The sequence below is a fragment of the Ailuropoda melanoleuca genome, chromosome 12 (assembly GCF_002007445.2).
Source record: "Ailuropoda melanoleuca isolate Jingjing chromosome 12, ASM200744v2, whole genome shotgun sequence".
NCBI classification, from domain to species: domain Eukaryota; kingdom Metazoa; phylum Chordata; class Mammalia; order Carnivora; family Ursidae; genus Ailuropoda; species Ailuropoda melanoleuca.
Genome location: NC_048229.1, coordinates 74,792,312 through 74,817,524, shown reverse-complemented (window position 1 = coordinate 74,817,524; position 25,213 = coordinate 74,792,312). Strand labels below are relative to the sequence as shown.

At 44.1% G+C, this 25,213-nt stretch overlaps 1 protein-coding gene and 1 long non-coding RNA gene across 7 annotated transcripts in view; one reads left to right on the top strand and one right to left on the bottom strand.

Annotated features, from left to right (window-relative positions):
- Nucleotides 1–25,213, top strand: part of LOC105236981 — a 67,852-nt gene that overhangs the window by 9,990 nt on the left and 32,649 nt on the right. For all 3 annotated transcript variants that reach the window (XR_004619256.1, XR_004619255.1, XR_002142374.2), the window contains exon 2: nt 8,513–8,575. This is a non-coding gene — a long non-coding RNA (uncharacterized LOC105236981). The remainder of the gene's footprint in view (nt 1–8,512; nt 8,576–25,213) is intronic.
- The window catches only part of BCO1 (beta-carotene oxygenase 1), a 37,906-nt gene continuing 32,685 nt past the window's right edge, over nt 19,993–25,213 (bottom strand). For 3 of the 4 annotated variants that reach the window (XM_019798044.2, XM_034639569.1, XM_034639570.1), the window contains exon 11: nt 23,049–23,415. In XM_019798044.2, coding sequence (XP_019653603.2) covers nt 23,186–23,415 — 230 coding nt within the window. In that variant the 3' untranslated portion in view covers nt 23,049–23,185. Of the gene's footprint in view, nt 20,242–23,048; nt 23,416–25,213 lie in introns of those variants that run through there. The other variant, XM_034639571.1, reaches the window with a different exon arrangement.

Here is a 25,213-nt window from a genome sequence, read left to right as displayed (position 1 = left end):
TCTATGAGATACTAATTGTTAAAGCACGTTGTGAGTACATAGAGTTTCATTGTACCAGTTTCTGTATTTTTGTGTATGTTGTAAAACGCCACAATAAAAGTAAAAAAAGAGATAAGCAGCTCCAACTTATCTTCTCCATGATACTTGCCCAGTGTCCCTAGGAGCAGCGAACACTCCTTTCTCCAAGTTGTTGCTGTACTTTGAACATTGCTCTGACAGGTAACTTATTATAAATGGGTTTATTTATCCATGTCACCGGCTCGCTTGTATATTTTAGTGGTTTGGTTTCTCGATGCTAAGCACAGTGCTGGGCCCTAGTAGTGCTCACTGAACGTTGGATGGATGGAAGGATTAACAAAATTTTGAATACCAGGCACTTAATAAATGTTTTCTGAATTTTATCTTCTGTTTTTAGTTTGTCTTTGCCTTCATTCTCAACTGGGTTGTTGGGGGTCAAAGTTGATGTATATTACAGAGTTTTCTATACAATATAGATGTTTGATAAATACTTATTAATTGCATGGAATGTTGGTCTACTCTTCAGCTATCAGGAGGCTCCAAAACAAAACAAGTTCCAAATAACAGAATCACCCTCGGGTAACCAGTTTCCCCGGAATGGGAGTGTTGCCTTAGTTGAAATAACTGGAGGTGACTGGGGATTAGTCAGGTAGGCTCTTCCTCGTAGAGGTGAACCTTCTCTGGCATTTTGACAAAAGGAAGGAAGGGGTAGGCTCTGCCCCCCAAGGCCTTCCTCCCACGCTTGAGCCCTCTTCCTTCCATACATACAGCACCAGGATGAGTTTTCTTGAGGCACCTGAGCTGACCTCAACACTTTATTGAAAATTAGCATCCTATTTTTTAAAAATATTTGTTTGACAGAGAGAGAGACAGCCAGTGAGAGAGGGAACACAAGCAGGGGGAGTGGGAGAGGAAGAAGCAGGCTCCCAGAGGAGGAGCCTGATGGTGGGGCTCGATCCCAGACCGCCGGGATCATGCCCTGAGCCAAAGGCAGATGCTTAACAACTGAGCCACCCAGGCGCCCCATGAAAACTTAGCATCCTTTTGATTGTTAACTCCCTTCTCAGTAAACTAAGGTGATTTTCTTATTACCAGGGGACATCTGCGTAGAGGGCTGTAGACAGACCTGCATCAATCAGAGAAAAAATAGTTGCTGGCTTGAGAGGGTCACCTGTGCAACAGGCAGCTGATCAGCAGAAGACCTTATATGTGCTTTCAGAATCAGCCCCGCTGTTGGCAATATTTCCCAACAGCCCACCTGCCTGAGTAACTCACATCCTCTTTCAAAACCAAGCATGAAGGTCTCCAAGCAGCCTCTCAGGGCAGAGTCCCTGTGCTATGCCATATTCTGCTTTCTGTGCTAAACTTACCACACTGTAATTAACTGGTTTCTAAGCCGGGTTTGTGAGCTCCTCCAAGGTAGGAGCTTTGTTGTTTTCACTTATGTTCCGAGGGACTTTCATAGTGACTGACTGGTACTTAATAGATGCCGCTCGAGTACTTTTGCATAATTAGAGGTAGCAAGTTGGGTAAATGAGCACAGTAGGCCGGATGTAACTAACAAAGTGGGATCAGGAGAATGACAGGGAGCTGAGGAACACCCTGTCCAGAGCCGGAGGCTACCCTCCAGCTCTAGCTGATTGCTCCAGGGGATAAGGGCCCAGTGGGGCCAAATCCAGTGATTTTTTCAAGAGATCTGAACATTCAGATCCACATGTCAAATGTCCCAGTTTTTCAACATTAGCCCCTCCTTCCATGTGGGAGAAAAAGATGCAGCATTGGTCTGCAGACAAGTTCTGGCTTTAATTCATTTCCAGAGGTAATCAGAAAATCACCTTGGTTTACTGAGAGGGGGGTTAACAATCAAAAGGATGCTAAGTTTTCCATAAAGTGTTGAGGTCAGCTCAGGTGCCCCAAGAAAACTCATCCTGGTACTGTATATATGGAAGGAAGAGGGCTCAAGCATGGGAGGAAGGATCTGTGGGGCAGAGTCTGCCCTCCCATCAGCTGCAGGAGCCACTCCTGGTCAGCCCTTGGACTGTTTTGTAGCCTTTCTTGTTATTGCTTAAACTGAGCCACCCTTGATACTTTTTACAGCCATCGGAATGGTGTATTTGGTGTTATTGTTTCCCCACATTCCATAGATTTCAGACCTCAGCTGTTGTGAAACCAGTAATTTGAGATCTGGCAGGCTCCCAGCCATTTCAGTCCCTGGTGACTGTAACTGACCCCTTTTGCTTTAGTGGCTAAACAACCCCCAAAGGATTTTCTCCCCCCCCCTTTTTTTTTACTAAAATTCACAAGATATTAGCAGTGGTCATTCATTCAACAAATATTTATTCAACACCTTCCATGTGATACATTGTAGCTACAATGATGGTGAAAACATAGTTACCTCAGTGGTATCATTGTAGAGACTTTTCACTCTCTGTGTTTTTCTGATCACGGACCATCTTTACAGTCAGAAGAAAATTTTCCAGTTGCAAAAAGGAAAAAAAAAAACAGCTTTATTTTGCTTTGAAAAATGAGCCCTCATAGAAGAGAAGAATCACCTTGGAGTTTGGGGTTTCGTTTTTTAATAAATGTTGGAAAGAGGAATGAGAGTCCAGTAAAAGAAATAATGCAAAGAAAGAACTTAATAGTTTGGGGGCTCTTTAGAAAACATCGACTCTCANATGAAGGTCTCCAAGCAGCCTCTCAGGGCAGAGTCCCTGTGCTATGCCATATTCTGCTTTCTGTGCTAAACTTACCACACTGTAATTAACTGGTTTCTAAGCCGGGTTTGTGAGCTCCTCCAAGGTAGGAGCTTTGTTGTTTTCACTTATGTTCCGAGGGACTTTCATAGTGCCTGACTGGTACTTAATAGATGCCGCTCGAGTACTTTTGCATAATTAGAGGTAGCAAGTTGGGTAAATGAGCACAGTAGGCCGGATGTAACTAACAAAGTGGGATCAGGAGAATGACAGGGAGCTGAGGAACACCCTGTCCAGAGCCGGAGGCTACCCTCCAGCTCTAGCTGATTGCTCCAGGGGATAAGGGCCCAGTGGGGCCAAATCCAGTGATTTTTTCAAGAGATCTGAACATTCAGATCCACATGTCAAATGTCCCAGTTTTTCAACATTAGCCCCTCCTTCCATGTGGGAGAAAAAGATGCAGCATTGGTCTGCAGACAAGTTCTGGCTTTAATTCATTTCCAGAGGTAATCAGAAAATCACCTTGGTTTACTGAGAGGGGGGTTAACAATCAAAAGGATGCTAAGTTTTCCATAAAGTGTTGAGGTCAGCTCAGGTGCCCCAAGAAAACTCATCCTGGTACTGTATGTATGGAAGGTAGAGGGCTCAAGCGTGGGAGGAAGGATCTGTGGGGCAGAGCCTGCCCTCCCATCAGCTGCAGGAGCCACTCCTGGTCAGCCCTTGGACTGTTTTGTAGCCTTTCTTGTTATTGCTTAAACTGAGCCACCCTTGATACTTTTTACAGCCATCGGAATGGTGTATTTGGTGTTATTGTTTCCCCACATTCCATAGATTTCAGACCTCAGCTGTTGTGAAACCAGTAATTTGAGATCTGGCAGGCTCCCAGCCATTTCAGTCCCTGGTGACTGTAACTGACCCCTTTTGCTTTAGTGGCTAAACAACCCCCAAAGGATTTTCTCCCCCCCCCTTTTTTTTTACTAAAATTCACAAGATATTAGCAGTGGTCATTCATTCAACAAATATTTATTCAACACCTTCCATGTGATACATTGTAGCTACAATGATGGTGAAAACATAGTTACCTCAGTGGTATCATTGTAGAGACTTTTCACTCTCTGTGTTTTTCTGATCACGGACCATCTTTACAGTCAGAAGAAAATTTTCCAGTTGCAAAAAGGAAAAAAAAAAACAGCTTTATTTTGCTTTGAAAAATGAGCCCTCATAGAAGAGAAGAATCACCTTGGAGTTTGGGGTTTCGTTTTTTAATAAATGTTGGAAAGAGGAATGAGAGTCCAGTAAAAGAAATAATGCAAAGAAAGAACTTAATAGTTTGGGGGCTCTTTAGAAAACATCGACTCTCAGATTCACTTTATTGAAGAGAAAACTGACGCAAGATGAGTCAAGGACTCAGTCAAGGTCATACATGTGATCTAGTTGAAGCAGAACACACAGGCCCAGAGCTTCTGCCTTCCAGCCCTGTAAGCTTTTCCATTACACCAAGTTGACTCTTCGTAAACATTAATTTGGTTGAGACAGTCTCTTCTGATTCATTTTAAGGCGGTCTTCTCATATTTTATGGGTAAATCTGTCATTTGTCCAAATCTATTTATAGCTCCTTTCTTTCGGAAAATCTAATCTCTTCCAAATTGCTGAGTCAGAGAGCATCTCAGTATTTATAACTTGAGAGTTGGTTCCATGTATTTACACAATATTCAGAGAAGTATCTCAGAAACCAATGAACTAATTAAGTTGTAATGAAGGTAGTGACTGTTTCTGACCAAATCCGTTCTGTACCTCCCAGCACCCCGTATAGTGCCTGACGCACAGTAGGTACTCAAGAAATATTTACTGAATGAATAAATGTTAATAACTAGGGAAAACTGAGATTTTTCTGTCTGTAAGGGATTACTTCAGATGATTCCTATGATTCCCTCACCGAACACTGAGCAACAGCCTGCTAGCAACTCCAAGTGAATATCTAATAGGCATCTGCAACTGAACATGTCAGAAATTAAACTCTTGGTTTACCCCTTAAACGTAATCATTCCCCCAAATCAGTGGCAGCATCATTCATTTAAGGACTGAAGGACGGAAACTGATGGACATCCTTGATCTCTGTCTCTCATACCGTTCTCACCAGCAAACCTTGCAGCTCTTCCTGCAGTCTCCTGAATCCAGCCTCATCTTACAACTTCTGCCAGTACCACCCTGATAGAGCCTCTAAACAACTCCCCTAGACTCCTGCAATGCCCTTCTAGGTGCTCTCCTTGCTTTTTCTCTTGCTTCCTTGTGAGTTCTTTCTCCCCATAACCTAAGATCAAGTTGCTTCCCATGCAAAACCTTCCAATGGCTTCACTGTGGCTTCCAAAGCCCTATGTGAGCATTTACTTTCTCTGTGACCTCATTTCCTACCACTGTCCTCTCCCTCAGTGTACACTAACCAAACTGGCCTTTTTGCTCTTCTCCAGCCAAGCCTTAGGTATGCCCACCTCAGGGCCTTTGCACTGGCTGGTTTCTGATCCTGGAAGTCTCTTTCCTCATGTTCTCATAGCTTGCTGTTTCATTCTACTTAGATCAGAGCTTAAACATCAACTCCTCAGAAAGGCCTCCACTTAACTAACTTCATTTTTCTTCACTGCATTCAATTACTACCTGAAATTATATATGTTTATTTGTGAATTGTGTGTCTCCTCTGACTTTAATACAGGTTTCATGAAGTCTGTCAGGAACTTCCTATTTTATTCATCACTGTATCCTCAGCCTCTAAAACAATGCATGGAATATAATATGTGTGTAATAAATACACACTTATCAAAAGAAAGAAATAGAAGGAAGGAAGGTGGGGAGTGGGGAGCTTCCTGGATCTTTTCATCCCTTGCTGCCTAACCTGACATTGCCAACGTGGAGGAAGACGAATTATCAAGAGTGACATGAAGGACACGAAATGAAACTCCTAGACCGTAAGAGGTCACAATATAACAGCTCTTGGCATAGGTTGCCCCAGTATCTACTTTCAAACCAAGTTCAGTGCAACAACCTTAACTTTCTCCATTCAAGCCGCACCTTTTTGCACACTGTACCCTTTAAATTTAGTTTGGGTATTACATGTTGTTTACATACCTGAAAGCATAAAAAAATACTCAGTTTCTGCTCTTTTCCTAGGATTCTGGTCAATACGCTGCTGGATGTACAATGAGCTGGTCTATCCTGCAGAATTTGTATCATGTAAGTAATCTGTCTGCTCCTCAGACCTGTTCAAAAGTCTGAAGTCATCTGAATTCCTTTAATTCACTGGATTTCCTATCTGCCTGCCTTGGGTCTCTTTCTCTGACCCTTGGAGGCCCTGGGGAAGTTACTGCACTCTATAAACTTAGGGTAACCAGAGTAACTTCACAGAATGGTTGGGAGGATTCAAGGAGATGACTCCAGTGAAGTGCTGACAACAGGGCTTGGCACATAGTAGGTGCTCAGTAAACGCTAAGTGTTATGTTGGTTGTCGCTGTTGCCACCAGTCCTCATCCTGGTTTTCAGTGGCATCCTTGCCCAGCTCAGGAATGATTAGCTGCTGCTGCTTCTTTTTAAAGATTTGATTTAATTACTTAGAGCATGAGTGGGAGGAAGGCAGAGGGAGAGAGAGAATTCCAAGCAGGCTCCACACTCAGAAGAGTCCAATGTAGGGCTCAATCTCATGACCCTGAGATCATGACCTGAGCTGAAATCAAGAGTCAGACGCTCAACTGACTGAGCCACCAAGGAGCCCCAGGAATGATTAGCTTCTAGTTGACTTCCACGACAAAATCTAGTCTCTTCGCCTCCTGCCCGGTCCCCTGCAGGTCTGGGTTGATGACCTCTCTGAGGCTTTCTCCCTGGTGCTGGGCTCTAGGTAGCCATAGTCTGTTTTCTGACTCCCTCTAACACTCCTTTCCCTGCTGCAGCTCTTGAAACACCCCATTCTAGTCCTTTTATTTCATGCTCCATGCCTTTAATTTTATTGTTTTAACATTTAAATTCATTCTTACATTTTCTGAAATATGTCAGACCTCTTCTTCAGCATGTNGAAATATGTCAGACCTCTTCTTCAGCATGTTTTGAAACTAACAGTATGATATATTATCTATCAAAGCATCTTTATTGAGGTGTAACATAGAGTGCACTAATCTTAACTGTATGGCTCAGTGAATTGTTCCATATGAGCACGCCTGTGGAATCACCAGCCAATTCAAGATAAAGAACATTTCCAGTAACCCAGAGGCTCCCACAGACCCATATCCAGGCAACGCCTCCCAGAGGAACCCACGGTCTGGCTTCTGTCACTATTGATTGGTTTCTCCTGTTCTTTAACCTTTGCATCCAGTGTTTTTCACTCTACAATGTCTTCGAAAATCTTCCATTTGGTTGCTTGTAGCCATGGTCAGTTTTGTATAAATGTGACTATACCATTGTGTGACTGTGCCACTCTGTGTTTGTCTATTTTCCTGTTGATGGATGTTTGTTGATGAACTGTTTCCAGTTCAGGGCTATTAAAATAGAGCTGTTATGAACAAGCCTTTGGGTGGGCTGTTGGCACTTTTTTCTTGTGTTGATGCGCCCAAGAGTTGAACTGCTGGGTCATAGGGCAGGCATATTCAGCTTCAGCAAACACTGCCAGACAGTTTTCCAAAGTGGTTATACCAAATTATACTCCCACCAGTCATGCATGAGAGTTCCACTTGCTCCACATCCTTCTGTAATTGGTGGTGTTGGTCTTTTACTTACACTCATTCTGGTGGGTGTGTGGTGGTATANTTGCAGCTCTTCCTGCAGTCTCCTGAATCCAGCCTCATCTTACAACTTCTGCCAGTACCACCCTGATAGAGCCTCTAAACAACTCCCCTAGACTCCTGCAATGCCCTTCTAGGTGCTCTCCTTGCTTTTTCTCTTGCTTCCTTGTGAGTTCTTTCTCCCCATAACCTAAGATCAAGTTGCTTCCCATGCAAAACCTTCCAATGGCTTCACTGTGGCTTCCAAAGCCCTATGTGAGCATTTACTTTCTCTGTGACCTCATTTCCTACCACTGTCCTCTCCCTCAGTGTACACTAACCAAACTGGCCTTTTTGCTCTTCTCCAACCAAGCCTTAGGTATGCCCACCTCAGGGCCTTTGCACTGGCTGGTTTCTGATCCTGGAAGTCTCTTTCCTCATGTTCTCATAGCTTGCTGTTTCATTCTACTTAGATCAGAGCTTAAACATCAACTCCTCAGAAAGGCCTCCACTTAACTAACTTCATTTTTCTTCACTGCATTCAATTACTACCTGAAATTATATATGTTTATTTGTGAATTGTGTGTCTCCTCTGACTTTAATACAGGTTTCATGAAGTCTGTCAGGAACTTCCTATTTTATTCATCACTGTATCCTCAGCCTCTAAAACAATGCATGGAATATAATATGTGTGTAATAAATACACACTTATCAAAAGAAAGAAATAGAAGGAAGGAAGGTGGGGAGTGGGGAGCTTCCTGGATCTTTTCATCCCTTGCTGCCTAACCTGACATTGCCAACGTGGAGGAAGACGAATTATCAAGAGTGACATGAAGGACACGAAATGAAACTCCTAGACCGTAAGAGGTCACAATATAACAGCTCTTGGCATAGGTTGCCCCAGTATCTACTTTCAAACCAAGTTCAGTGCAACAACCTTAACTTTCTCCATTCAAGCCGCACCTTTTTGCACACTGTACCCTTTAAATTTAGTTTGGGTATTACATGTTGTTTACATACCTGAAAGCATAAAAAAATACTCAGTTTCTGCTCTTTTCCTAGGATTCTGGTCAATACGCTGCTGGATGTACAATGAGCTGGTCTATCCTGCAGAATTTGTATCATGTAAGTAATCTGTCTGCTCCTCAGACCTGTTCAAAAGTCTGAAGTCATCTGAATTCCTTTAATTCACTGGATTTCCTATCTGCCTGCCTTGGGTGTCTTTCTCTGACCCTTGGAGGCCCTGGGGAAGTTACTGCACTCTATAAACTTAGGGTAACCAGAGTAACTTCACAGAATGGTTGGGAGGATTCAAGGAGATGACTCCAGTGAAGTGCTGACAACAGGGCTTGGCACATAGTAGGTGCTCAGTAAACGCTAAGTGTTATGTTGGTTGTCGCTGTTGCCACCAGTCCTCATCCTGGTTTTCAGTGGCATCCTTGCCCAGCTCAGGAATTGATTAGCTGCTGCTGCTTCTTTTTAAAGATTTGATTTAATTACTTAGAGCATGAGTGGGAGGAAGGCAGAGGGAGAGAGAGAATTCCAAGCAGGCTCCACACTCAGAAGAGTCCAATGTAGGGCTCAATCTCATGACCCTGAGATCATGACCTGAGCTGAAATCAAGAGTCAGACGCTCAACTGACTGAGCCACCAAGGAGCCCCAGGAATGATTAGCTTCTAGTTGACTTCCACGACAAAATCTAGTCTCTTCGCCTCCTGCCCGGTCCCCTGCAGGTCTGGGTTGATGACCTCTCTGAGGCTTTCTCCCTGGTGCTGGGCTCTAGGTAGCCATAGTCTGTTTTCTGACTCCCTCTAACACTCCTTTCCCTGCTGCAGCTCTTGAAACACCCCATTCTAGTCCTTTTATTTCATGCTCCATGCCTTTAATTTTATTGTTTTAACATTTAAATTCATTCTTACATTTTCTGAAATATGTCAGACCTCTTCTTCAGCATGTTTTGAAACTAACAGTATGATATATTATCTATCAAAGCATCTTTATTGAGGTGTAACATAGAGTGCACTAATCTTAACTGTATGGCTCAGTGAATTGTTCCATATGAGCACGCCTGTGGAATCACCAGCCAATTCAAGATAAAGAACATTTCCAGTAACCCAGAGGCTCCCACAGACCCATATCCAGGCAACGCCTCCCAGAGGAACCCACGGTCTGGCTTCTGTCACTATTGATTGGTTTCTCCTGTTCTTTAACCTTTGCATCCAGTGTTTTTCACTCTACAATGTCTTCGAAAATCTTCCATTTGGTTGCTTGTAGCCATGGTCAGTTTTGTATAAATGTGACTATACCATTGTGTGACTGTGCCACTCTGTGTTTGTCTATTTTCCTGTTGATGGATGTTTGTTGATGAACTGTTTCCAGTTCAGGGCTATTAAAATAGAGCTGTTATGAACAAGCCTTTGGGTGGGCTGTTGGCACTTTTTTCTTGTGTTGATGCGCCCAAGAGTTGAACTGCTGGGTCATAGGGCAGGCATATTCAGCTTCAGCAAACACTGCCAGACAGTTTTCCAAAGTGGTTATACCAAATTATACTCCCACCAGTCATGCATGAGAGTTCCACTTGCTCCACATCCTTCTGTAATTGGTGGTGTTGGTCTTTTACTTACACCCATTCTGGTGGGTGTGTGGTGGTATATGTACATATGTATGTATTTTAATATATGTATATATATGTATGTATTTTTGAAGTGCATGTGTGTATATATATTAAATACATGTGTTTAAGTGCTTGTTCAAGTTGTCCCTCACTTTTAAAGAATTGGTTCTTCAAAGTGATATTTAGGAGTTCTTTGTCATCTATATGGGAACATGCATTTCTTCTATCTGGGGCTTGCCTTTCACTCTCTAAATAGCATCTTTGGTGAACAGACACTCTTAATTTTATTGAAGTTGAGTTTATTACTCTTTCCTTTTATGGCTAGTGCTTTTCATGTTCTGTTTGAAAATCTTTGCAACCACGATGCTATTTTCCTATGCTTTCTTCTAGAAGTTTTTCCATTTCCCTTTCACATTTAGGTTCGTGACCCACCCCAGCTACATGCATCTTCTTAAATGCAGCTCACAAATCAGTTTACAACTTCAGTTCTCATTTATTCGTTCATGCTTGCCATCACTCATTCATCCGATTCTTCAAGTACCTAGACTTGCCCAGCCCTTGTGGGAGAAGAAAAGCAATTAGAGTTAACATTTACTTACTGGCCAGTAGGGGAGAGGGGAGACTTGCACACACACAGCATCTAGAAAGTCATAATTTAGTTGGAAAATGTGATATGGCCTGAATATTCCAATAGAGTATGCAGAGTCATTTCCTCTTTGAACCTAACAGACGGGCACATTCCCTGCCTTCCAGTGACTCCGTCTTTCTCATCCTTCTTTGGTCCTTCATTTCTTCCAGGTTAAAGTCCAAGTCCCTCTGCCTGGCATCTGAGGTGCCCCCTCATTGGCCCCCTTCTTCATCTTCTAGATCCCCACCAACCTCATCCCAAACCCTCTGCATGCACCCACCTGAATTCCCAAACAGAACAAGCTTTTCATCCCGCCTGCTGTTTGCAGCTGCTTTTTCCTCCTGCCCGAGCTCCTTCTCCATTGACTGGTGCCTGAAAAACTGCTCACCATTCTAGTATCAGCTCCGTGAAGCCTCTCTTGGCTTCTTTCTCTCTCCTTGTTGTGCCTTGAAATCTCCCTCTGGAGTTAGATTGCTGGTTCAAATCTGCTTCTTATCACTTTCCAGCTGTGTGCCCCTGGGCATGTTACTTAAAATGCCTCTAAGCCTCACATTCTTCACTGGGAACTGTTGTGGTTCCTGCTATACAACGTTTTGTGCAGAACAAATGAGCTTATCCAGCTACAATTGTCTAGCACAGTGTCTGGCCCACAGTAAGTGCTCAATAAATGTTCACTTTTCAAAAATAGTGGCACCCATCACACTAATGACATTTACCTGTTAACATGCTGGTCTTTTCACCAGACCTGAGGTTTCTTAAAATTAGAAATCACTTCCTTAATTTTTCCACAATTGCCACTTCTTGTGCCCATTTGTATGCAGTTCCCTGTGTGGAGAGCTTTTTGTGCATCACCCCAACAAACCTTCACAACAACCTACATGATAAGAATTAGGATCTCCATGCTATGGTTTAATAAAAAGGCTCAGAGAGCTAAAATCCCCATTCCACATCCCTCAGCGGCTTCACGGAGGAGCCAGGATTTTGACTCCCTGTTTCATTGCCAAGTTTGTGAGCCCTTCATCACGTACCCCTGCCTCTCGCGGCGTGGCCCGCACAGACACAGTGAGCTCAGTAAATATCTGATGAATCGAATTCAATCTAATAAATCCAGAACCCACCCATGTTTATCAGAAAGGGACACAGGTTTATCTGTGCCACTGAAGTTCTGAATGTGGCCCTAAAAGGCCAAGCAATCAGAGATTGAGACCCTTCCGGCAAAGTAGATAGCATCTAGAGCTGGTGACTGTGCTTTCAACTTGTCCCTGTTGGGAAACACTCGTTTCATCATCGATAATTTGTACTTTGCGACTGCAAGGTGTGCTCTCTAATTGACACAGTGCTGCCTTTCCAGAGGAACAGGTTGTCACTTTTCACAAAATTTGTCCTATTTAATGACACTTTTTGTTTGGTGTCTAATTACCTACCATTTCTTCTATTGCTGTATTACAGTCCCAAGCTTTTAAAATGTTGTGCCAAGAGTCTTGGGAAGATCCTTTCCAGGCAGATTCTGGAAGCCTGGCCTCTCCAGCTCAACTGTAAATATCCTGAGAGCAGTGATCCGTCTGAATGTCCCATGGCACCTGAACTTGGTTAGGCAGGCATGCAATAAGTATTTGCCAAATTCATGATCTCGGTGCTTGTTTCATGCTGGATGCTGGACTTGGTCTCAGGAGGGAGAAAGGAGGAATCAGATTCAGCTCTTGCCCTCCAGAAACTTCTAGTCCAATGCAGGAGATAAGTCTCAAAAATAAACAACCAACATCTGACATGGAAAATGCTGTTTGGGGTGCGGGTTGTAGCAGAGCTACGTGGGGGGAAACCCCCTTCCCAGAGTATTATTTGGACTTAAAGATTGCTGGAAAATTCGTTGATATTCAAAGGAGCATGGGCATAATATGGAATGTACTATAGCATGCACGTGCATTGTAAGATAAAACACAGATTTCAAGGTGCTATCTTTGGTAGACCTGTCCTCCTGCCTTCCTTATGGGAGGTAGCTCCCCTCCCTTCTGCCTTCAGGAGTGTTTTGGTGGGTGATGATGGTGAATATTGCCATTGTAGGAGTCAGAATTAGGTTTTCAACCAGGCTCTGCTCTATCACTTTCTAGGTTTTGAGTTTGGTTTTTTGGGTTTTTTTTTTTTTAAGATTTTATTTATTTATTTGACACAGAGAGAGACAGCCAGTGAGAGAGGGAACACAGGCAGGGGGAGGGAAAGGAAGAAGCAGGATCCCAGCGGAGGAGCCTGATGTGGGGCTTGATATCAGGACTCTGGGATCACGCCCTGGGCCGAAGGCAGACACTTAACGACTGAGCACCCAGGCGCCCCACTAAGCCACCCAGGCGCCCCATAAGTTTTGAGTTTTGAGTTCTCTGAACCTCGGTTTATTCATGACTTTTTAAAATGAGGATTAGTGTTTAATACAAAGCTTTTTATCACATACACAGTAGCTTTTATGCATGTTGTGAGGAAGCAGATATTTATGGGATAGGTGGATGGATAGATGGATAGATGAATGGATGGATGGCAGGCAGGCATAGGAAGCAATCCATTCTGTTGCCACATAGCAACAAAAGGGCGCATATTTTCTTTATCATTAATACTTCACCATTCTACAGCATTTTGTACCCTTGCAGACTTTTCATATTCACACAAAAATCAAAGAAAGTAGAGGAATCCCAATTCTACCAGTGAACAATTAGGGCCTCAAGAAATGCCCAGAGTCTTGCGAAAATTGAGACTGGTCAACTTGAGATTTGAACCAGTGCCTGCTTCNTGAACAATTAGAGCCTCAAGAAATGCCCAGAGTCTTGCGAAAATTGAGACTGGTCAACTTGAGATTTGAACCAGTGCCTGCTTCAGCATCTTTAACACAATAGCTTGGGGACTTGTTTGGGGGTAGGGTGGTGAGACAGGGGCATGCCTTTCGTTCCTGAGCTATGTGCAGCCTATTAATTTGAGCTGTATGTCATCAGTCACAGACTCACAGAATCCTCACAGCTGGGGCAGTGCAGAAGTTCTCCTCTTTTCCTGTTGAGAAGCTGATTCAAGCAAAGGACTCTACCCTCCTTAAGAACATACATATACATGAGTTCACATGAAGTTTCAGGAAGCTCATGGGCACTGTGAAGCCCCTCCCCCATACCCCCTCAAGGGCTCAAGACCCTTCTGCAGCCAACCTCTTAAGCCTGACCAACTGCAGAAACCACAAACTCATTATCTCCAGGCAGACTAGTTAGAAACAGTCTAACTCAATATGACAGCCCCAGAAACTTCAGCCAGGGATCACTTACCCTCCCATCTCTGTATCATCTGAATTCTCAAAAGTTCATCCTTCTGTAAATATCCAAAACCAAATCATCGATTGCCCTCCCAGATTTTCGCACATCTTGGTGGAGATAAGAATTGAGGTTATGTGTATTTTAGAGATGAAAATTGCCAACTGTGTGACTGGAATGGGGTGGAGACCGTGAACAGGATAATACATAGGTTACCTAGAATCGATTGGCCTCACCAAAGGCAGTGCCTTCATTGTTATGAAAGCCACGATCAAGCACAAAAGATAAAGAACCAGACTCACCGCTGAGAGAAACTTGGTGAGGCCATACAGGTCCTATCTTCATTCAACATTCATGTATTGAGCACTGGCTATGTGCCCAGCACTGCTGTAGACCCCTAGGAGACATGTGAGACTAAAACAGAAAAGTCCTTGCCCCGTCAGTAATCCTTGAGTTTCCAGTGAGGAAGATGGACAAATACCAACAACCATAATAAACACGTGAATTTTACAGTGTGCTTGAAGTCCAAAAGTGCTTCAGGGAAAACGAAGTTAAAAGGGATAAAGGGGGTCAGGAGTGTATGTGATGGTGGAGTTAAGTTGCAGTGTTAAACTGGGGTCAGGAAATCCACATTGAAGGTGAGATTTGAGTAGGACCTGAAGGCAAGGAGGCTGTGTGTGCTGCTGCGGTCATTCCTGAAAGGGCCGAGCCATGGTGGTGCTGGTGGCACTGTTCAGTGTCTGGCCTCTGCGCCTTCACACAGCAGGTAATTACCGAGTGCATGAAGAGCTAGGTGCTTGGGGTCAGCTGGATAATGGTCCCGAAAGATATCCAAGTCCTAATCCCTGGAACCTCCGAGTATCACCTAGGTGGCAAACGGACTTTGCAGATGGCATAAAGTTAAGGATTTTAGATAGGAAGGGTATCCTGGGTTATCTAGTGCACCCTAAATGTAATCACATGGGCCCTAATAAGAGGGAGGTAGGAGATTTTGACTACAGAAGGAGGAAAGAGATGCTGAAGCAGGGGGACAATGCGGGAGGTGGTGTGAGATCCCGAGCCAGGGGATGAGGAAACTGGAATAGGCAAGGAAACAGACTCTCCCCTGCAGCCTCCAGAGGGAAGCTGCCCTTCTGCACCTTGATTTTATTCCTATAAGACTCATTCTGGACTTCTGACCTCCAGAATTGTAGGAATAAATCTGGGTTGCCTACACCACCGTATCTGTGGTGATTTGTCCCAGCAGCCATAGAAAACAATCCAGTGCTATTTCAGACAAGGACATGGTGACGAACCAAACTGACGAAAATTCCTGCCATGTGGACTTCCTGTTCTTGACCACTCATCCTGTGCCACATGCTGGCCTGTATCCCCTTTAGTTGTTGCATCAACCCCAGGAGATGGCTGCTATTTGAACTGAAACCAAGTAACTCTGAGGCCCTGCTCTCTAACCATTGCAACTGTGTTCTGCCCGTTCCCGATTAGACTATTTGTTGTGCGGTGGCTATTTGGGGTGTGCCAATGATCTGCTTATGTCATTTCTGATGCCACTGGCCAGCGGGGTGCACTGGACCACTCTGGGTGCCTGGGAGGCGGACCCTTTCCTCTTTCACCACAGCAGGAAGAAGAAAGAGGAAGACCAGCCTTTATTCAAGGGTTTACGAGGAGCATCCTCTGCCTGAAATGCCCACCTAACCTCAGCTAACTCAGATGAGGACTGAGACTTTAAAAACACTGATTTATTTAATTCTCACTGTAGCCCTGTGAGGTACATTCTATTATTATCCTCATTCTACAGATAAGGAAACAGAGGCACAGAGAAGTTAGATAACTGATACACTTTATCCCAGGCACTGTACTAAGCCCTGAAGGTGGAGAAGTGAGTAAGATTCAGGCAACAAAAGTAGTGTTTGAAAAGTTGGACTTTGGAGTCTCAGGAACCATCTATGTGATCTTGAGCAAGTCACTTAACTATTCGGGGGCTCAGTTTTCTCATCCGTAAAATGGGAATGGTACCGAGATCTACCTCAGGGCATTCTGAGGGTTATATGAGAACCAGCACATGAAGTGCTTAAGCACAGTGCTTGGTGGAGCATGAGTTGTCAGTACATGTCAGCTGTTGTTATACTGTTGTCATAATGAGAAAGCTCAGTTCCTGCCCTTAACAGAGAAGATCCACAAATGATGCAGACATCACTTCCTCCCATGTTCATTCCTATGGTCATTTAATGAACCTTGAACTAGGCTAAGGTCTCTAGCTTGCTCAACCCAAATGGCAGACTGAAGACAAAATCAGGGAACTCATGCTCTTCACTAGCCCCAAAGCCACCTACCAGCTCTCCTTCCTCCTGGGATGGACTAGGATCTCTAGGAAGACCAGTCACCCACAGCCCTCCTGGAACACAGTGGATGTGCTCAAAGAAAGAAAATACTAGAAAATCCCACCAGAGCTTGTGACTCCTAATTATAAGCACACATATGCTGGACTTACCTGGAACTTTGCCAGGACCCACTGATGAAGATGGAGGAAGATATTATATTTCCATCACAGAGGAGCCATGCACTACTGACTGAGCCTTCCATCGTGGTTTCCTTGTTTCTGAATCAAGGCCTTGCTGAGATCAGCCAAGAGCTGCCCTACAGTTTCTTCTTGCTGGTTGAAGGAAACATCTAGGGAATGATGGAGGAAAAGGTGATACATTTTTTTTTTTCCTGCCTGGAAGATTTATCAACCCTAAAAAGTAACTTTTATGCTGGAACAATTGGATATCCATATGCAAGAATGCAGTAGAACCCCTACCTCCCACTGTAAGCAAAAATCAACCCAAAATGGATAAAAGACCTAACTGTAAGTGCTAAAACCATAAAATTCATAGAGGCAAACATAGGAATAGGTCTTTGGGACCATAGATTAGGTAATGGTTTCTTGGATATGACACCAAAAGTAGAAGAAATTTTTAAAAATTACGTAAGTTGGACTTCATCAAAATTTTAAAACTTTTGTACTTTAAAGGGCACCATCAAGAAAATAAAGACTACCTACAAAATGGGAGAAAATATTGCAAATCATATATCTGATAAGGGATTTACATCTATAACATATAAAAAACCCGTTACAACTCAACAATAAAAAGACAAATACCCCAGTTTAAAAATGGCAAAAGAGGGGTGCCTGGGTGGCTCAGTTGGTTAAGCATCTGACTCTTGATCTTAATCTCAGGGTTGTGAGTTAAAGCCCCCGTTGGGCTCCATGCTGGATATGGAGCCTATTAAAAAAAAAAAAGTGGCAAAAGATTTGATAGGTATTTCTCCAAAGAAGACATATACATGGCCAGTAAGCACATGGAAGGATGTCTAACATCATTAGTTATTAGGGAAATGCAAATCAAAACCATAAGATACCACTTCATTGTATCTAGAATGCCTAAAATAAAAACAGCAGACAATAACCGGTTAGGAAGGATGTAGATAGATGGAAACTCTCATATATTTCTGGTGGAATGTAAAATGGTGCAGCCACTTTGAAAAGCAGCTTGGCAGTTCCTCAAAATGTTAAACACACAATGATCATGTGACACAGCAATTTCACTCCTAGGAATATACTTAAGAGGAATGAAAACATATGTCCGCGTGATGTTCATAGCAGCGTTATTCACAATAGCCAAAGAGAGGAAACAACACAGATGTCTATCATCTGATGAACGGATAGACAAAATGTGGGGTATTCATACGATGGAATATTATTTGGCCACAAGAAGAACCAAGTGTTGATTTATGCAACAACATAAACCAACCTTGAAAACATTATGCTACGTGAAAGAAGTCAGTCACAAAAACCCCATTCCTTGTGTGATTCAATTTACATGAAATGTCCAGAACAGGCAAATCCACAGAGATAGGAAACAGATTTGTCACTGTCTAAAATTGGGGGCTGGGGGAGCAGGAGGAGGAGAGAGTGCTAATGGAGACAGGGATTCTTTTGGGGGTGATGAAAATGTTCTAAAATTAGTGGTGATTGTTACACAGCACTGAATATACTAAAAACCATTGAATTGTATACTTTATATGAGTGAATTTTATGGTATGTGAATTAGATCTCAAAAAAGTATTATTGGGGTGCCTGGGTGGCTTAGTCAGTTAAGCATCCAACTCTTGATTTCGGCTCAGCTCATGATCTCAGGGTCGTGAGATTGAGCCCCGTGTCGGGCTCTGTGCTGAGGGTAGAGTCTGCTGGAGAGTCTCTCTCCCTCTTCCCCTCCCCTGTTCTTTCTAAACAAATAAATAGAATCTTAAAAAAATAGAAGAAGAAGAAGGACTATCAATCCTTGATTGTCCTTGAAGAGGTGCCAATTCCATTTCTTACCTGAGTACAGGTAAATTGGGGTTCTGGCTGAAACTTGCCTTTTCTGCCCAGCTTCTACCCCACAGTGCAAGTTTTCTAAATTTGCCAACTCCTCCCCTGATTCCAGGCCTCAGCGCTGGAATCGCCCATTTCCCCTAGTTCCCTGCTGCCATCCTTCCCATATGAGCTGTCCCTGGTTTTCAAGGCAGCATTGCGTGTCCCCTGGGGTGTTCCCTTTTTTTTTTTAATGTTTATTATATTATGTTAGTCACCATACAGTACATCCCTGGTTTCCGATGTAAAGTTCGATGATTCATTAGTTGTTCCCTTTTCTTATCACCATTCCACTGAATGGTGTTGGTCTGTTTCCCTTGTGCTTTGAGGTGCTCTGAGGTGCTAGTTGCGCTCACCATTAAATGCCAACACAGCCTTGGTTATCACTGAATGGGTGAATGAGTGAGTGAAGTGAATATATACCTGGAAAAGAGCAAGTGTCTGCACGGAGTGGAAAGATATGAAGGAGGTGGAATAGGGAAGAAGAGGAAGGGAGGATTTGGATGAAAGTTATATTACCATGTACCCCCTTTTCTTTCTGTGACCTCCAGCCACTTTGACCATGTGAGCCTCTCGGATTCTGTAGTGGCTTCTCAGTTTCCTCTGAATCAAACCTAAACCCTAGGCCTTTCAAAGAACACCCAAAACCTTGTTTTTCTACTCTTTGGCTCAGAAATACCAAGTTGGGAATCTAGCCAAAGAAAATTGCAATAATAACCACTTGAATACAGAGCGGGGGGAGGGGTGAGCTCTAGAAACGTGTGCACAAACTTACTGATCTGGCATTATTTATAATAGTCAAGAATTGGAAACAACCTAAATGTCCAGCAGTAGGATAGAGTACATCATGCCATGTCCCAAAGATGAAGTAACGTGCTCCCATTAGAAGAATTTAGTACTTTGAGAAAATACCTGTATTATATGTTCAGTGAAAGAAGCAGGTTATAAACTGATGGGTAGGTTACAAACCAATTGCTACTATATATGCTGTGCACAAAAATATTTTAAATACTGAAGAAAAACCACACCAGAATGATTTCAGGGGTTTTCTCTTGATAGTGAGACTATGGGTGTCTTTCTCATTTCTTTTTTTAATGTAACCAGGTGCTCTACGATGAACATATATGATTTTTATAATCAGACACACACAAAAATTCACCTAATTCTCTCTCGCTCTTTCAACTGCTCTTTCTTGGGAAGTCACCCTCCACCTGCTTTGTTCAGTCAACCCACGCCCTTCCCCAAATCCTTTTCCTGAGCTACACTATCAGCCTGTAAGGACCAGAACTTTGCCAGGTGCTCCCTCCAAACACTCAAGCAGCTCCTGAAGGCACACTCTTCCAGGAGGCCTTTCCTGGTCATGAAGAGGAAAGAAGTATGGCTCATCCCCACCCTGCCCAACACGGTGCTTCCACACCTCTGTTTGCCTTGTCCAAGAAAATCCCCAGCCTCTTTGCTGGTGGTTGACCTCAGCTGACCCTGCGTGTGTGTGTGTGTGTGCACCTGGCTGGGCCAAACACCTGGAAGGAAGTTGAGCTGTAGAGGCCACAGGTCTCAGCCCTGTTGATGAGGAAGCTGGTAATGACTCTTCTGTCTGCATGTCCCGATTTGCCACAGGAAAGACTTCTCTTGGCCATTTAAATACCACCCAAACAGTCTTTAAACAACTTAAGAAGTGATCAAAGGTGTTTGTACTTAACCTGGACCAGCAACCTTCTTAATGGAGTCAGCCCGACGCTCCGTAACTTTGGTTGGGAGGAAGTGAGTGTGAACCGGTAATGCGGATGTAGCTTGAAAGCACTTAGATGGTCGTGAGTTGATTTGTCCAAGTTTACATCCAGCTTATTCTTGAACTGGAATCAAATTAGAAAAACCTTTGAAGGAAGAAGTTAGTGGGTCAGCGAACATTTGAGGGCTTACCGAGTACCTGACACATCTCAGGGCACTTGTGAAATGCTGTGGCTTTATCAAAGCAATAAACAAATCTGAGTGATTGATTGTTCCTGTAGAACTTCCTGGTCACGTGTTACACCCACATGAAGCACAACAAGGAAGGTTCGGAGGGGAAGACGCATTGTCTTGTGGTGCCTTCAAGAAAGGCGCATGCGTCTTAGCTCCTGTGGCCTTTTGAGCTAATTACTCTGGCCTGTGCGTAATGAAACACAATGGTGTTAAGGATCAAGATAAATCGGGTATCCTGTCATCGACCTTTGGTGTTTTTGAAACTGAGAAAAAAATATTTGGTTGCCAGCCTTCCTCATCAGTCTGGTATCTCACCTGTCATCTTAAACAAGGCAAACAAACCACAGACATATTTTTCTTCCTCACAGAACTGCACCCTTTTTCGTGAGTAGGTCTGGATACTGTTTGGCAATTGGAATTGAGGAGAATGGGGGTGGGGGAAGCATTTCTTAATTCCACCCTCTTCTCAAATATCTGAAGCAGAATAATGAGTAGGTGTCACATTTGTCGCCTCTTTTCCACTCCTGCTCTCTGAATGCAGGTCTCAGTCACATTTTTCTTAGGCACCATAGCTGGTATTTCCTCCCAGTTGATCTCATGAAGGCCGGAGGTGCTGGGATCCCCAAAGGAAGCAGAGATGGTCTTCATTCTGCCATTCCCAGGGGCCATGTTTTTGTTTAATGTGATCTAGAAGCCAAGGGTGAAATGGAAATGCTGGGGTGGGAGAGGGGTTTTGAGGAACTGACAGGGAAAGAGAGAGAGGAGGGATCAGGGATGGCAGGGAGAGGAACCTGCATGGGGAGTCTTGGGTGCTGTCAATGGATTTCCTGTGAATTGTCTTCCTCATCGTCCCAGGAGATCATTTGGAAAATATCCATTTCTTGTTGGTACACTATCAAACAACAACCTGTTTGATGAAGGGATTCACTCATGCATTCACTCAACAAATATTTATTGAGAGTCTGTCATGCAGCAGACAGTGTTCTACATGCTGAGGATACAGTAGTGAACAAAAACCTACCCAACACAGAACAACATGGATAATTCTCCAAGCAATTCTGCTAGGAAAAGTCAATCCTCAAAGGTGAATACTGGCGATTCCATTTATGTAACGGTTTTGGAATGAGAGAATTTTAGAAATGGTGCTTGCCAGGGGCTAGGGAAGTGGGGGGTCATGGAGAGAGAAAGTTGGCATAGGGGTAAAAAGGCACCACATGAATCCTTGTGTTGATGAGCCATTCAGTATCTTGACTGTGGTGGTGGATACAGGAATTTACACACGTGATAAAATTGCGTAGAGCTAAACATGTATAGCAATGAATGCCAGTAAAACTGGGGAGACCTGAAAAAGATCTGTGGATTGAATCAATGTCAGGATCCTTCTGGTTGCAATACTATACTATAATGTTACTATTGGGAAAACCTGGTAAAGTCCATGCAGGACCCTTTTGTATTATTTCTTAGAATTGTATATGAATCTACAATTATTCCAATAAAAATGTCTAAAAAAACCACCCCCCAAACAAAACCCAACTCCCAGACCTGATGGAGCCTACATTTGAGTGGGAGCTAAGTATGGCTTTATGGTGGCCAGAGGGCAAAAGCCAAGACCATCCTTGAGAGGTCTGCTCCCTCTGGGGTACTCCATGCAGTGCCACCAGAGATTCCTTCCTGTCCTCGAGACGTGTCTTTGAATCCCTACTGGTGACCAAATGAAATCCAGACTTAGGGCAGGAGGCAGGTGCAGAATAAGGGTGGGCTCCCAGCTCCCCCAACCCTATGACAAGGATATGTTGGAATTATCCAGACTGCCTTTGGGTCTCTAAACCAGGCACCCACTAGACTACAAAAGTGAGACTCAACTATCCATGGGGCTCCCAGTGCTCACGTGGGACCCTTCTTGGCTTGTTCCCAGCTTCCACAGTCCCCACCACCAACCTCCTTTTACCTCTGCACAAACACCTGGCCCATCTGGCAGCACATTCAGGTTGGGGAACCTACTTTCCTGTACAGACACTGGCATGGCTCACTGCCCTAGTTCTCAGCATTAGGCAAGCACTCTTCATGCCAGCCCTGACCTGGGCCTCAATCCTGGATTCTGGCTCCCTGGCCATGGCTAGTTGGGCCAGCATCCAGCCCCTCAACCCCCTCCTGCAAAGGGGGATGCCCACACCAATCTGCTGTCCCACTGGTTGTCCAGTGGGACATCTAGCAGGCTACAAACTGTCCAGCTCCTCTATTAATTATTGTCTCAGAAGAACTTCAGAGGAAAGAAGCCATGCAAAAATTAAATAAGGTTGGAACAGACTTTAAAGTTTTTATTATTTTGTATTATGCCATCCCTTGCGTGGAATGACCACAAAGCTATATGTCTTCCTGGCCACCTAATTTACTAACAGGGCATGGTGGAGAAAGCTAGAACTACTAGCTGCACAAGCTAGTCTACTGGAAAGGGGGAGAGAAGGGGTGGCAGGAAGGAGCAGCGATAAATATTTACTTGTCTCTTCTCTGAGATGTCAGTGGTTGTTCATTCTAAGGATGATTATGTGACTTAATACAATTTCTGGTCACTGTCATTATAATAAAGGAAAAGGGCTTTCTTAGAAGTGCTTGAGCTAATCAATAAATATTTGATCCAGTTTCAAACAAGGTTTTTATGGCCAAAATAAGTTGAAAGAAAAGATACTGACAAGCACTATTTCCATACCTTCGTCTCAAAGCAACCACAGAAAGAGTAAGTGCAAAACGAAATGAAGGACCTCCCCTTCACCCAGAGAGGGAGCAAGCCTGGAGTCGTGTGGGAGCCTGCCAGGGGAGCCGTTCTTCCCAGGGCCCATGGCCCAGGCCCCAGCCCAGTCAGGTCTGCGGGGCCTCTCGGCAGTCTGGAGCCCCATCCTGCTCTTCCTGGGAAGGGGCCTGCTTCCTCGCGTCCCAGTCTGTGTCCGGAATGAATAACCCATGGAGATCCAGGTGCATCTCTACATCAATGGATGCACGAGCCAATTCTGTAAAACTCTTGGCATCCAGAATAAGCAGAAAAGGCAGCTTTTGGGGATCAGTAGAGACGATGGCTGATAAGATAATCCCTTTGGGGAAACAAAAAGAGACACTTTGTAAAAGTGCAGACTTGAACTTCCTCCCGCTGGAGGGATAAGTTTCTCAGCTCTATCTCCCTGTCCTCTTTGAAGTACGTATGGAATCAAAACAAAAGGAATGTGAATTTGAGATTCTGTGGGAGCAGAAGGGAAAGGTCAGGGAGGTAAGAATCAGAAGACCTGGTTCCAGCCCTGCTGGGGCTAGTCTCTTTACCTCTCCGAACCTTAGTCTGTTCATCTGCAGAGTAAGGAGAATCCTCCCTGCCCCCACAGGGTTGCTCAGAGAATCTCTTGCATGGTGAATAATGAAAGCATTTTGTAAAGTATTGCATGCATTGGAAAATGGCTATTTGCCTGCAGTTTAGAAAGTTTGATTATAGAGAATCAGTTTTGATGCTGCATTTAGGCTAATATATGGCACTTAGCTAAACTCAGGCTAGCTGCACTCAACGACGTTTGAATGAGCCCAATCCACATTATGCACGTGCAGCGCGCTAGCAGCCTCGGCCTTTCCCTCTGTAAAATGGACATATTCTAAGTACTCATTCTCAAGGGATAAAGGATTAAACGAAATAATGCCCCTCAACTTCCAGCAACTAGTCATGATTCCTCCCAAGGCCTCCTGGGTCTCAGGGTGGTTGAGCATAGTTGAAGTCAGATTGGCTTGGATTAAAATCCTAACTCTGTAGGCACTGGGTGTGTGGCCTTAGGTAAATTGCATCACTCCCTCAGCCTCTCCTTTGGTGAAATGAAGACATTGCTACTCCCTGCCCACAAGAGAATTGTAGGGGAAGCCCTGGACCGGCCCAGTGGGAGGCCAGCTTCAGCAGGAGGTGCTATGAACAATCCCCCACCTCAGAGATGACAGTAACATGGGGTCCCCGCCTAGTGTGCCGTGCCATGGGGGATCAGTAGGGAGACACAGCCCAGGCAGAAAACCACTCCTCCTCACCTAAGAGAAGCAGCTGGCAGCTCAGTGGGATAGCCCCACCATGGTTCTGGTTGCCCTCCTTAGCATCCCCAGGAGTGTGGGCAGGGATTTCTGGGGCAAAGGCAGAATCAAGGAGGGAAAGGACCATTTGGTAATATGGAAATCTAAAAAAGAGAGGTGGGCCACAAATACACATTTACAGGTGCTCCGTGCAGAAGATACATGCTTTGAGATGCTTAAGAATTCTGTCCCAGTCATTACAATGAATTTTAAAGTGGAAAGGGAGTGGGCTTTTCTGTAGTAAACAATTTAATGCCCCCCAAAGGGAGGTCTGACCTTTGCTCCTGGGAGGTGACCTCTAAGCCCTTGTGATGTCCTGCCTCATAAGACTTTCTTTGTTTACCTGGGGCCAGCCTGATGATCTATCCTAGCAAAGTGATTTAGATGTCAGCTTGACCTCCAGAGGGGCTGAAGGCTAAAGGTCAACCACAGAGCTAACCAAACATGTCTACATTAACAAGCCCTTGAAAACTCTGACACAAAGGCTTGGGTGAGCTTCCCTGGTTGGTGACATTCCATGGATATTGTTGGAGGAGTTGGGGTGGGCTGTGACCTCCAGGGACAACCAGATACTCCATGAATGGAATTCTCCTGATTTCTGTCCCACGAGCATCTTTTCTTTTGATCTGCATCTTTTCACTAATGATAAACTGTAACCATGAATAGAACAGTTTTCAGTGTGTTCTGTGAGTCCTTCTATCAAAACTGAGGGTGGTCTTGGGGACCCCTCAACTTGCAGTTGGTGTGAGAAGTAAGGGTGTTTTGAGGGACTCCTTCACCTCACAGCTTTGGACTTAG